The 14,667-nt window shown below is 42.1% G+C and overlaps 1 protein-coding gene across 1 annotated transcript in view; it reads right to left on the reverse strand.

The window, feature by feature from the left end:
- DCAF17 (DDB1 and CUL4 associated factor 17) overlaps positions 1–8,137 on the reverse strand; it is a 44,039-nt gene extending 35,902 nt beyond the window's left edge. Inside the window, exons 1-5 of the mRNA XM_082261006.1 lie at positions 7,816–8,137; positions 6,986–7,089; positions 4,959–5,049; positions 4,630–4,766; positions 3,210–3,288 (exon numbers count right to left, since the gene is read on the reverse strand). Of these exons, the coding sequence (XP_082117132.1) occupies positions 3,210–3,288; positions 4,630–4,766; positions 4,959–5,049; positions 6,986–7,089; positions 7,816–8,004 (600 nt within the window). The 5' untranslated portion in view covers positions 8,005–8,137. The remainder of the gene's footprint in view (positions 1–3,209; positions 3,289–4,629; positions 4,767–4,958; positions 5,050–6,985; positions 7,090–7,815) is intronic.
- Between the last annotated feature and the right edge of the window lie 6,530 nt (positions 8,138–14,667).

Consider the following 14,667-nt stretch of genomic DNA (forward strand, 5'->3'; position numbering starts at 1 on the left):
CAGCAGAGGCACGATTTAAAAGTTGGTTTTTAGTTTAGTCTTTACTTACTTACTCTACTTTAGCCCTGTCTGAACACTGTCTGTCCTAACAAAGGGTTAAAGAACAACTAAAGGAAACATGTTTTCAGTCTTGGATAGAGTGAGATGGATTAGAACACTTGTCAGTTTTTATTGCTAGCTCTTCCCCCGTTAGGGAGATTTGCCCTATTTGTCTTGTTTTATCATTACAAGTGTTTTAAGGAAAATCCCAAATTCTGGGTTGTCCCCAGAAAAGTAATAGATGGGAAATGTTCTAATGTGGACACTAGTTCTAGGGACTTGGGAGTCTCCAAGAGATTCCTTTATTTGCAGGGATTTCTCACACTTCCTGTTTTGGCTACAGGACAGGAAGTGAAAAGAAATCTCCCCAATGGGACACAGATGGAAAAAAAAATTAACTGACAGGGGTTATAACCCTCCCTTACTCTATCCAATATGGAAAACCAAAATTCCCCATAGTTCTACTTTAAAGACCTCAAGGCCTGGGTAGTATATTGTACATTCATTCACTTAACATATGTCCCTAAAGTTTTCCTACTGTATAGTGTATTGTTCAGCAAAATCTCCTTGTAAAATCCTACGTATATACAGTAGCTCACAAATGTGAGTATACCCCTCACATTTTTGTAAATATTTTATTATATCTTTTCATGTGACAACACTGTAGAAATGACACTTTGCTACAAGTATGTAAGTATGTAAAGTAGTGAGTGTACAGCTTGTATAACAGTGTAAATTTGCTGTACCCTCAAAATAACTCAACACACAACCATTAATGTCTAAACCGCTGGCAACAAAAGTGAGTACACCCCTAAGTGATAATGTCCAAACTGGGCCCAATTAGCCATTTTCCCTCCCCGGAATCATGCCACCCGTTAGTGTTACAAGCTCTCAGGTGTGAATGGAGAGCAGGTGTGTTAAATTTGGTGTTATCGCTCTCACTCTCTCATACTGGTCACTGGAAGTTAAACATGTCATCTCAGGGCAAGAACTCTCTGAGGATCTGAAAAAAAAAAAAAAGAATTGTTGCTCTACATAAAGATGGCCTAGGCCAGGGGTCTTTCAACTATGGCCCTCCAGTTGTTCAGGAACTACAATTCCTATCATGTCTAGTCATGTCTGTGAATATCAGTTTTACAATGCCTCATGGGATGTGTAGTTCCGCTAAAGCTGGAGGGCCGTAGTTGGAGGATCCCTGCCCTAGGCTATAAGAGGATTGGCAAGACCCTGAAACTGACCTGCAGCACGGTGGCCAAGACCATACAGTGGTTTTAACAGGACAGGTTCCACTCAGAACAGGCCTCACCATGATCGACCAAAGAGGTTGAGTGCACGTGTTCAGCATGATATCCAGAGGTTGTCTTTGGGAAATAGACGTATGGAGTGCTGCCAGCATTGCTGTAGAGGTTGAAGGGGTGTAGGGCCAGCCTGTCAGTGCTCAGACCATACGCTGCACACTGCATTAAATTGGTCTGCATGGCTGTCATCCCTCTGCTAAAAATGATGCAAAAGAAAGCTTGCAAACAATTTGCTAAAAACAAGCAGATTAAGCACATGGATTACTGGAATAATGTGGTCTGCTGAGACCAAGATAACCTTATTTGGTTCAGATGGTGTCAAGCGTGTGTGGCGGCAACCAGGTGAGGAGTATAAAGACAAGTGTGTCTTGCCTACAGTCAAGCATGGTGGCTGCATGAGTCAGGTCATGGTCTGTGGCTGCATGAGTTCTGCCGGCACTGGGGAGCTACAGTTCTTTGATGAATGCCAAAATGTACTGTGACATACTGAAGCAGAGGATGATCCCCTCCCTTGGGAGACTGGGCCGCAGGGCAGTATTCCAACATGATAATGACCCCAAACACACCTCCAAGACGACCACTGCATTGCTAAAGAAGCTGAGGGTAAAGGTGATGGACTGACCAAGCATGTCTCCAGGCCTAAACCCTATTGAGCATCTGTGGGGCATCCTCAAACAGAGGGTGGAAGAGTGCAAGGTCTCTAACATCCACCAGCTTCCTGATGTCACCATGGAGGAGTGGGAGAGGACTCAAGTGGCAACCTGTGAAGCTCTGGTGAACTCCATGCCCAAGAGGGTTAAAACAGTGCTGGAAAATAATGGTGGCCACAAAAAATATTGACACTTTGGGCCCAATTTGGACTTTTTCACTTAGGGGTGCACTCACTTTTGTTGCCAATGGCTTAGACATTAATGGCTGTGTGTGGAGTTATTTTGAGGGGACAAAAAATTTACACTGTTATACAAGCTGTACATTGACTACTTTACATTGTAGCAAAGTGTAATTTCTTCAGTGTTGTCACATGAAAAGATATAATAAAGTATTTACAAAAATGTAAGGGGTGTACTCAGTTTTGTGAGATACTGTACCTGCCCTATGGACCTCTATAGAAACAACTAGAAAGTAAGAAATATTTTTTTCAGCTATTTTTAAAAGTATAGTGAGTGGCTGTAAACAAATAGGCTAATAGTGAGGGTTTCTCAAATTTGCCTGCCAAGGTGGAAATACACCTAAAGACCTGCTAATATGTAAAGTTGATCTGCTAAACTACACCCCTGGATGATTGCTTGTCTAAGCTTCTAAGCTTTAAGATTACTAGAAGCCAGAGGGAGCCTAAACTAATAAAATAATAGTAAAAAATTTATTATATGTGTTTGTAATTGTTCAAATATTTCCACTATGATTCTTTTGAGCATTACCTGCTTGTGTTCCGGAATGCATGTAAACGAAATTAGGAAACTAAATTTCCCTGCATTCTTTGGATTTCAAAAAATGGGTGTTTCATGTGGGTGGGTCAGTAGGAAATCATTTGGGTGGGTTGTTTTGCAATAGACCGCAGGGGAGGCAGAGGGTATTTGTGTGCAGGGTGGGAGTAGGCAGGCAAGGAAAGTGTCCCAAAGAAGAAGGGAGACTGTGGGCACTTGTAAGATTCAAACCATGTTGTAGCGTATGCCATTGTAAAAAAAGAGTGGATTCATACTGTGACTATAGAGAATTTAAGGGATGCAAAAGGGTTGTCATTCAACTGAGGGAAGTTTAAAAAAGAAATTTAAGTTTTAAAATCACTTTTAAAACTACCATAGTTACCCTCTACCCCGTCAAGTATTTTTGTTTCTCTCGTGTCACACACAATATTTTTGGTAAAACACATACCTGTTGGTTTTCAGAGACACCACTCTTTTGGATAGATTTGACCACTAGAGTCTCCTGTGGAACATCCCAGGTAATATACCTGTTGTCACAAATTAGAAGATGTCCATTGTCACAGTTATAAGATGTATCTGAATAGCTTTTTGATAGTAGAGTTGAACTTGAGCATCTTCCGAACTCATCTCTATCCTGAGCTCCAAACTCCTGCTATTTTGTACTCCAATGACCTGCAGGCTGGGTCATTCCCTGCTCCACAGCCCATGTGAGCTTCAGGTTGGAAATGTCCCGCCTGAAGCTCATTGGAATACAAAATATCTGTAGTTCAGAAGACACCCAAGCTCATTGCACACATAAAGCACATGAGAAACACAACCAGTGCCAAGAAATGTTCACCCCCTTTAGATCTCCCAATGATCAGAGGTTTTAAAGAGGGAGTAGACTTGCATACATGACATTTACCTATAGGTAAGACTATATTAAGGCTTACCTATAGGTACTGTAAATATCTCATAAACGTGTCATAAACGGTCGCTCCCATGCGCAGGAGTGCAATCATCGCGGGTTTTGGCCACTCACACAGCCAGGGTCCGCCAACCCGGAAGGAACCCGGGTGAAGATGGGAGCCCTGTCAGCGGTGACAGCTTGCTGCTGCAAGGGCTTCGTTCTAAGGTAAGTTTCACGTAATGTGCAAGTATGGGATGCATACTAGCACATTATTACTGCCTTGAAAGTTAAAGAAAAAAAAAAACACGCCGGCGTTTTACTACTGCTAAAGGCTTAGGGTGGACTGGCACATAACATTGGCCTGAGTAGCACCTTTATGAGATTCTGAAATCCCCTTAAGCAGCTAAAAAGAATATTTGACATACGTACATTTTTTAGTTCTAGCTGCCAAAGATTTTTAATTCTGTTCAGCCAGTGTTATGATGTGCACATATCTGCTGCAATAGGGGACACTCCTTTTTTTCCTCCTGCAGCAATGCAGCTACCTTGTACCTTGCGGTTTACATTCTGCTCATTGGACAATTAATTCATATACTATATATATATATATATATAAGTTGTCATTGTCAAATTGTTTTTTATACTCCAGGACTGATGTGCATATCCTTGATTTATTACTTAAAGTGTATATAAAGACAACCTTTTTAGTGTGGATAGTGTAGGTAACTCCCTGTCAGTTTTTTTTGCTCTTTTGTACCATTAAGAAAACTTCATTTCACTTCCTGTCCCAGTGACACAACAAGAATTTAAGAGGAATTCCAACAAAGTGAGGGGATTTCCCATCTCAGAGAGCTGTCCCTGGAACAGACATCTCCATTACATTTAAGTTTGCCGGAAAACAAATAAATGCCTGAAGTGAGGACATTTCAATGCATTTAAAGCAAAATGCAAGGCACATTCAGATTGTAACAGACATTACCTGAATTTTCTGTATGACCCAAGGTAGACCTTCTGCAATGTCTCCCCAGTGTCAGCAGCAATACGTAACAGCCAGTTGTGACCAGTTATGGCAAGCAATGAGGAGGTATAGTCTGATGGCTGAGGAAGAGCCTCCCCCTGAGCAATAAGAAATATTGATATAGTCACTCAAATTTTTCAGTGATCACAGTAACATAGTTGACATGAAAAATCACAAACCAAAGCAGGGATTATCATGAAGGTGTAGACTCAGTGTTCAACAAAACCATAGAAGTGCGCATTGTCATTTTAAAGTAAAACTTTCCCTTGCTACTACTACAAGGTAATTACCAATGGACCTTCACATAACATTGCATCTTCAATCTTTTCTGATTTTAGACATCTGGGCATTTCATACAGTTGCTGTGGTTTCGAAGAAATACTGCATAAAACGATAAAAATAATTTAAATAATCAACACTCTAGTTTTCATTTTGTGACTCAAGCAGGTCTTATTCAATAACACCAAAAAAACCAACAATAGCCAAACTGAGCAATCACACCCAACCAGAAACTACCTTTCACTATGCTAGGTTAAAATTTGATTGGTTGCTTTAAAGAGGAAGTAAACTTCCTTTACTGACTTTTACCTATAGGTAGGCTGACAATAAGACTTACCTATTGGTAGTGTAAATATCTCCTAAACATGCAGTGTTTAGGAGATATTTACATTACGCAACCAGTGACATCAGTGGTGCATGCGTTCTGAAGGAACAGCCACCCGTGCCGTTCCTTCAGAGCTTCGTGCCGTGACCGTCATTGCAGCTCCGGCCAGTCACAGAGCCGCAGCCCATGAACCCAGAAGCAAGAGGGGTGAAGATGGGAGCCCCTGCAACGCTGACATCGCAGTGCTGGAACAACTTTGTTTTAAGGTAAGTTTCACATAATGTGACTTTACCTTCAGGGGGGGTTAAAAAAATAAAAAAATGTCCAGTGGTATACAACCGCTTTAAAGTTTAAGTCACCTTTTCAGAACACCCTCCACCAGTTCACTCTACTTACCTCAGTGAATGATGAGTTGTCAGTGCCCATGTAGCTGGGGATTTGAAAACCATGCGCTACTCATATTTCTCTCTGCAGCCCTACCCAGGCGGATCAAAGATATTCTGATTGGTCAGTAACTGCACAGAGCATCTGTGATCCATCCTGGAAGCGCTGCGGAAAGAAGAGGGAAACGAGCAGGGATTTCTAATCCCTGAACTGCTACACCGGCTGTGTGGGCACTGACAGCCCAGCACACACTGAGCACCAAGTATAGCATGAGGGGGGGGGGGGGGGGGAGGTGTATGGTGTTAGTTCAACTTTTCATTTTTCTCTGAAAAGGTAAACTAACCCGAACTTAAAAGGATGAACTTCACCATCTTCAATTATGCGATAAAAAAAAATGTTTAAATCTATTTTTACGGTATTATGATTAGACTTGTTACTATGTATCTATTTTTAATTCCTGCAACTCCCTACATAATACAAAGGGGAGTCAGAGGTCTATTGCTTTGCTTTTTCACAAAATATTTTTCCAGTTGCTTCATCGTTTTTACACCTTAACTGCAGTTAGGAAAGTAGTCTCAGACCGGTCAGGCCAAAAAGAATGAAAAAAATAAATAAATAAATTTGCCATATAAGGCAGCAAGTGTGTGTGTGTATATATGTGTACACACACACATATATATATATATATATACACACACACACACACACATACATACATACATATATACACACATATACATACATCTATATCCATCTCTCCAAAACTGGTTTAGAGGCATTAATGGGTCTTGCCGAGGAGGTAGATCAAAAACAGCAGTGCTTTCATTGTCAGTGTTTCGAAGTCCATTTCTCTTGAGAAAGATGGACTGAGCTTCATCAAAACATGGAAAATAAAAACACTGCTGTTTTTGATCTACCTCCTCTGCAAGACCAGTGAGTGCCTCTAAACCAGTTTTGGCTTTATATGGAATTGCTTGTGGGTGAGCACCTGGGCATTAACTTCAACCATAGAGTGCCGCAGCTACCCTAGGAGAAAAAAAACAGAATAAACGTGTAATTTCTGAGCTTGATTTAATTTTTCCCAGATCCTTCCTTGGTATGTATGTGGTTGACTACTACATCATTGTCATCAGGCAGATGCCACAGTAAGAAATTCAGGGTGCTGGTTGACATCACTTCTCACTTCTCAGGCACTCAGTGATAACCATTTGAGACCCATACAAAAGGGACTGGGCACCATGGGTCACCCAGCCATACTGTAATGGTGAGACTTGCATAGTAACTGCAATGCATAATATGATTACGCACATCTATAAATTAACTCATTACCTGCTATAACAGCACCCAAAGTTGGCAAAATAAATTCTTCCATTTACATAGTTGATGGAGGACTTTGAGTGTTTTGTCCAAACTTTGCGAAACTTTGTGGTTTTCTAAGGAAAGATATAAGACAATTTGTGAATATCAACTATATTTCCAAGTGTTATTTTCTTTTAAGAATTAGGGACACAAATGACTTCTAACAGCAGATGAGTCCAGCAGTCGCTGGAGGCTATGGGAGATAGCGAGCTAAGAACAAGCATTCTTTGATAGCTACTTTGGCACAAAGCAGCAGCAGAATGAATGGCAGAGATCTGACAGAGCTCTTCAGGAAAACTTGTCTGTAGGGCTTAAACATACATTTCATTTTTAGGTAGAAACCGGTGGGAATAAACTCACTTCTTTTTCTCTCTTTATCGAGGAATATGGCCGCAAGATTGCCACATCTGTTACGGTAAATGTGTCACACACTCTATACTACTTTCTTCAATGGCCTCTTGCAGTGTTTACATCCTCTGTTGAGTAATCTCCTATGGGTTTCGGGCACCTGCACAGTAACTATAGTGTGCCATACTTGAGCCAAAAGTAAAGTTCTATTAAAGTCTATGGAAAGTTACTGCACAGGTGGGGCAACAAGATTTCTAAACAGGGGATGCAAACACTGCAGGCGGCCATCACTATTAGAGGACAATAAATAGACAACTTGTTGGGTGGGTGGGAGATGTTTAGCCTAAAATACACTAAAGGGGTAGGAAAGTTTGAGCTGGGGACTTTTTGTCCATAATCTTGTCCTTTGAAAGAAGAATTTTAATTTCCATTGTTTGCTTCTTTCACATTACCTGACATACAATTTTTCTTAAAATGTTCATATTAATCCTGTGGTTATTGTAGGCACCCTTTGGGAAGGAGCCCAAAGTCTTTCTGGTGACAAGGACGCAGACATTTTTCACACTATCAGCCCTTGAAGAAAATCTTCCACTGGTAATTTGAAGAGATGTGGGTGGCTTTAGGCCTATACCAGAATTCATTGCTGGTCATATCACCTATACCCTGCAAACTTTAGAAACTAGGCAGGCACTTCACAATCCTATGTGGATCCACGTTGCCATTTTTTTCGCGCAATGCCAAATCTTCACATGGCCTGTAAAAAATATCAAGAAAATTCATGTTACCGGTATATAGCATAAGACCCTGGTTTAGGACACTGAGTTTAAAGCAGATCTTCACTGCATCTAAGCACCACAAATCAAAAACACTAGCTCATTTTCAATATTCAAAGCAAAGTCGCCCATTCATTCATATCTCTATGTTTTATTTCATTGAAAAATCACCCTGAAAAACAACCCCCTAGCATTTCTGCCGTGACCATCTTGAGTAAGGGCAAATGATTCAAGTAGCATTTACTTACTGGAATCCATCTGCCCTTTACTCAAGCATGCATGCAGGAGAGTGTGCTTAGCTGAGAAAACCCCTCCTCTGTTCCTGAAGACTCCTGGGATGTACAACATCATTTGCCTAGGCAAGAAACCAGGAAGTAAATAGGATATATTTTCCTAATTATTTATTATGTATTTACTAATGTCAGCAGCATGAGGATAATCATAAAAATAATCAATGTTGATTGGGAGAGTGAAGTTCCACTTTAACTATCCCACTCTGGAGGTATTTGTTCCATATTCTGAACATTGATCAAGGTAACATGTAACTTTATTCTGTGAGAAACATGTAGATCTTCAACAATGACCTCAGCCTGAAATACTAGTGGCCTGACTGTCTCTGGCATCAATACGTTGAGTTACTCACTTATGGATCAGGATCAGAAGTCTAAACAAAGTCAGTACTGATGGGCATACTTGTTCTGGGTCAGTCAGTGAATGAATGTTAGACAATTAGTCAGTAATGCCAGCCTGCAAGCTCCTTTATGCTACTTAAAAGGCACCATAGTGTGCCAGAGCTTACCTATTCCTGTCTTTGTACTGTTAGATCTCCCAAAATACTCCAGCTTAGGGGGTATTGAGTCATTAGGTACTCCAACTGACAACGCTTAATCATTGAATGATATGTTGTCAGGCTCAAACACTATAATAAAAAAAAAGAAGAAGGGGGGGGGTTGAAGGTATGGCTAAACCTATGCAAATTATTTTTAGAAAGCCAGTACTCTTTAGAAACTTTTGCACAATCCAGTTCAAGAATGTTAAACACCTGATGGTGCCTACTATTGAATGCTAGGCTCGATTTTAACTAAAACTGGCCATAAAACTGATAAAAAAAATAAATAAATTGAACAGATTTCAGTTCCTGCTTGACAGAAGTCGATTATATGATTGGCTTCAGTCAACAGCACGTGTCAGAAAACTGATCAGTGCACAATATCCCAGTAAGCAAGGGGGGGGGGGGGATTATTTTATACACCTTGTTTCTGGGAATTAAATAATCTGTTTCACATTTGGCCCCACAGAATAACAAACTAACGGTCTGCTTACTAATGTTTATAATTTACATGATGCCAATATATGCTGGAGTAGTTTACAAAGACTGGAGTGCAAGGTTTGGTTCTCTGGGAGTTTATTCTGGATGGTACAATTTCATCACAGAATCCCAAAACTAGTAGTTGTACGGACCAGATTATTCTGCAGCATACAAGTGAGGGCAGAGCACCAGCCACATTTATGCTGCAATGTATATGCACCAGGAAAGTAAAATTATGGAAAGATTAAAGTTTTTTAAACCCCTAATTTTTTAAAAAAAAGTTTTTCGCAATGCGGGTCTACAGGTCTTACATTGGGCGCTGCTTCTCACCATTTTTCTCACCGCTGCCAGGAGGGAAGGCGCCTAGAACAGATAGCAAAACATCTGCTGTGCAAGAGGCCTTTGTAAAGTGCTGCAGAAATTTCTGACATTTACCAAATGAGAGAAACAAGGAAACAAAGCACAATGACAGTAGGCCTGAAGGTGCAGCTGAAGGGGGAATGGCCATTTAGAAGTCTAGGAACAACAATACAACCTGGATGATTGCACAGATATTACCTGTTGCTGTAACATTATATTATATGACAAGGTAAACAGTGCTGATGCCACATTCTGCAACTATATATTAAATAATAGACATAATAATACAGAGCCCTCTGCACACAGAACTCATGCAGTCACACTCACCTTCTACACACAGCACTTTGTATGATTCCAGCAGCAGCAGCAGCAGCACTGAAAACACACAACAATCCTCCACTTCCGGGTTGAGCCCCTGCTGCTCATGGGAAATGAAGTCTTCAGACAGCCTACCTGACTGAGTGTGAGCGGAATGGAAAACTGCATCACCCGGCATGCATTGCGGAGTACTTTAATCGGCTGAGTGATTAGAGAGAAGCACGCTTCCGGTTTGATTGTTTTTTCTGTCAGTTTGATGAAGTTCTGAAGACTTTCTATATTCCCAGGGTGCGTTCAATGTGATGTATTTTATACTGTATCCATACACTCTGTACTGCACATCTCTTCTATGGGGGTGTTTGTTATATACAGGTGTGACCGTCTGACTGGATGGAGCAGCACATTTCCAGAGTCAGTCACACATTGTGAACTTCTTCAATAGAAAACATGGTGGCTGCATTTATGAAGAGACCAGCAATAAAGTGTGGAAGATTAGAACCTGACAGAGGGTTCAATTCACTAACAGAAAAAAAACACAAGAGGGCGCAACCACCTCGTGTATTACTATTGATAACTTTGATAAATCCACCTAGACAAATGGATACACAGGCAAATAAAAAAAAAAAAAAAATCAAGCTAAACAAGAATTCTCCAGCCAGAACGCAATAGTATCGTTCTCTGAAAAAAATCAGCTCTAAGAAAAGGGGCGTGACCCTTGAAATGCGTCAGTTGTCCAACCATTTGTTTTGAAGAATATACTATTGTGTTCTGACTGGAGCATACTTGTTTAGCTTGATGTTTTTATTTTGCATATGAGTATTCATTTACCTTCGTTCACACTGAGCACGGCCTTGAAATCGTGCAACTTCACCTGAAATCACACGATTTCAAAGCCGCATTTCAGTCCGACTTCGGGGGTGACTTGAAAGGCATCTGTGCGGGTTCCTGCTCAGATTTCTATTGAAGTCGTCCCCGAAGTTCCCAAAAGTAGTGCAGGAAATACTTTTGAAAATCGGCGCGGTGCTGCAAAGTCAGCGTCACACCAATTGGGACGCTCCTTTTGCAAGATATAGGCTGCAATTTGACCTGACAAATCACACTGATGTGAATGGGGGCTGTGTATGTGGATTTAAAGCGACTGTAAAGTCTTGTTTGAAAAAAAAAAAACATGTTAGGCCCCTTTCACACAGGCGGACCGTTCAGATGCACCTGTCAGTTTTTTTTGGCGGAACTGAACGGTCCCCCCATGCATCTCTATGGGGGAACGGATGTCAGCGGAGACATGTCCACTGACATCCAATCCGATCCATCAGATCTGGATGGATGGAAACCCTATTTTCCATCCGTCCAGCAGATGGGATCGGATGAAAATGGACAGACGGTCCGTTCCCATCCGATTCCCCCATGGAGATGCATGGGGAACTGACAGCTGTGTCTCCACACACAGCGCAGAGACACAGCTGTCACCCTCCTCCTCAGCGGGGAATCCACGGATCAATCCCCCGTTGAGAAAAACTGAGTCCGCCTGACAGACTCCCATGTGTGAATGGGCCCTTATACTTACCTCCCCTGTGCAGTTGGTTTTACAGAGCAGCCCAGATCCTCCTCTTCTCGGGTCCCTCTTTTGTGCTCCTGGCCCCTCCCTCCTGTTGAGTGCCCCCACAACAAGCAGCTTGCTATGTGGGCATCCGAGCCGAGTCACAGCTCCCTGTGTTCATTTAGACACGGAACCACTGCCTGGCCCCGCTCCCTCTCTCTCCTGATTGGCTGACTGACTTTGATTGACAGCAGCGTGACCCAATCGCACCACGCTGCTGTCTCAATGATGAGGGCGGTCCCGGGCAGCTGAGAAACTCCTGCAACATTGCTGGATAGAGATGGGCTCAGGTAAGTATTAGGGAGCTGAGGGGGGCTTCTGCACACAGAAGATTTTTTTACAATAACACATAGAATACATTAAGATAAAAAAACCTTCTGCCTTTACAATCACTTTAATAAAATTATCCATGGTAAAGCAGGAGGCAGTTGCGCATTCCTGTGTGTTTTTTTTTTGCAGTTGGTTTAGAACAGGGGTGTCAAACTAAATTTCATTAGGGGCCACATCAGCATTATGGTTGCCCTCAAACGGCCGGTTATATATGTAATATTAGATGTCCAGAGCACCCTACGCCCCCTTACACCCTTACATGAGATGTCAAGAGCCCCCAACCATCATAAATCAAGAGTCACCCACCCTTCCTTACATCACAATGCACCCCCTTGCCTTGTGCTACTGCCAGGAAGAAGATGTGGGGGGATCTGTGAAGAAGAAGTTGCAAGGTCTGGAGGAGGACCAGAGGAAGGCTGGAGCCAGCATACAGAGTCTGCTGAATGCTGAGCCCAGGGGGGGCATAGACAAGGTGGAGTTGTGGCTGCACAGAGAGGTGCAGGATCTGTAGGAGGAGTTCTGCCCTCCTCTCTACTGCAGACTGCTGAGAAGGGAGGGTGGGCTAAGACGTGCCTTTCTGCAGCAGCACAGAGAAGCACAGGATCTGGCAAAATAGTTCTGTCATCTCTGCTGCCGACTACTGAGACAAGAGGTGGGGCAGAGACAAGGGGGGTGCCGCAGCTGCAGCAGCTGCAGGATAGGTGTGAGGGCCACATGAAATGGCCTGGGGGGCCACATTCGGCCCGTGGCCCTTGTGTTTGACACCTGTGGTTTAGAAGATTTCCTGGTCTGAGGAGGGCTGCACCCTTCATGAGCATTCTGGAAAGAAATGTAATGGAAGATTTCCCCTGGGTTTAGCGCTACAGCGTTTTTTTTTACTTTTGTGGCTCAATTCGCTAAAGCTGGCCATAAATGGATTTTCTTCTTTGGGATCAGCCAGCCAGTTGATCAAAAAAAAAAAAAAAAGGCAAATGGATTCCCCTATTCACACATTGGAAGTGGATGAAGGAATCCTTTGAAAATTTTCTTTATAAATTCTTGTTTGTGAGAAGTTGATCAATAAATTGACAGGAGCAGCCATAGATGAATTGATTTTCATCTGGTCCCTGCTGAACTGCCTGAATTTCAATCTGTCCGTGGCCAGCTTTAGCTATAACATCTTTGCTAGTAAGGGCTCATTTACAGTGTGAATGGGCGTTTTCTTACGTGGCCGGAGCTGTGTGCGCGCACCTGCAAGGCAACAAGAAACTTCCGTTCACTATATTTTCTATAGGCAGCACTTAGAGCCTCTACAAGTCATCACTTTAGAGTTTGCTGTGAATTATTGCCCCAGAATCATTGCTCTCAAGTGGGGTACATACTATAAGAAAATCGGGCAAACGATTGTCCGATTTTCTCTGTTTTACAGCAAGTCGGAACCGAGGAAGGAAATAATGTACTAATATTCCCATACGAGAAGGGCTTTTTTTCATTGTTTATTGTTTCTGATCATGCACAGTCTTTTGTTTCTGATGTTTCTCACACGAAAACAGTACACATTAACCTTTTTTGTGCCAGAGCCGTTTTTGCATTTTTTTGTACACGTGTAAAAAAATCATTTTTAGTCCTAAAGATGATGTAAAACCCCCAAACAATATATATTTTCTGAAAGCAGACACCCTAGAGAATAAAACAGTGGTAGTTCCAATTTTTATGTCACAGGATATTACTGCAAAGGTCTAGGACAGTAAAATTTCAGTAAAAAATACAATAAAGTGAATTTTAGGGCAAAAAAACCGCAAACAATTACCCACGTTTTTGGTGAAATATAAGATGAGGTTGCTCCAAGTAAATAGATACCCAACATGCAAAACCTTAAATTTCTGTGCCCCCGTAAAAAGGTAAAAAAATTTAGTACCCTATATTTTTTATAGGCGACGCTTCAAAAGCCCCCTATAGGTATTAGTTTAGTGTTACAGAGGAGGTCTTGCGCTAGAATTATTGCTCTCACACTGGCGTGCGCAGTAATATGTAATATGTGTATCGGAATCAACATTTTCATGTGTAGGCACTTCCGTTGCATGCGTTTACATTGGTACGTGTGTATAGGTGGAGGTGGGGGGGCCTCAAAATGTATTTAGGGGGATTTTCTGTGCTTGGGCCTCACTTAATTTTTTGCAAACAAAAAAACGTTTTTTTCTTTACTTAACTTTTTTTTTTTTCATCACATAGGGAAAAAAATTCCCCCTTGTGATGTGTTTTAGGTGACAGGTTGTCTTTATTGAGACATGCAGGGTCTTAAAGAACCCTGCATGTCTACGTTATACACCACTGAATGTTTTGCAATGCAGATCGCATTACTTCCTGGCTAAGCTAGCCAGGGACACCAAGATGCTGACCCAGACGTGACGTCATGAATGCTGCTTTCCAGGTCACAGCAAGAAGGGGAGGAGAGGGGGCGTGTGTACGCTCTTTTCCCACCTCCCAGCTGAGAGCCATGTCGGTCTCGGGCCCACAGATGGGCAAGTGGAGCCCGGAAAACATGGCGGGGGTACTGTTACCGGGGGTGTGTGTGTTGTGAGCAATCAGGCGGCAGCACAGCCACCTGAATGCTTTCTCCTAAGACAGGAGTCTGCCT

This window comes from Pelophylax lessonae (genome assembly GCF_965119305.1).
Source record: "Pelophylax lessonae genome assembly, chromosome: 6".
Classification (NCBI taxonomy): domain Eukaryota; kingdom Metazoa; phylum Chordata; class Amphibia; order Anura; family Ranidae; genus Pelophylax; species Pelophylax lessonae.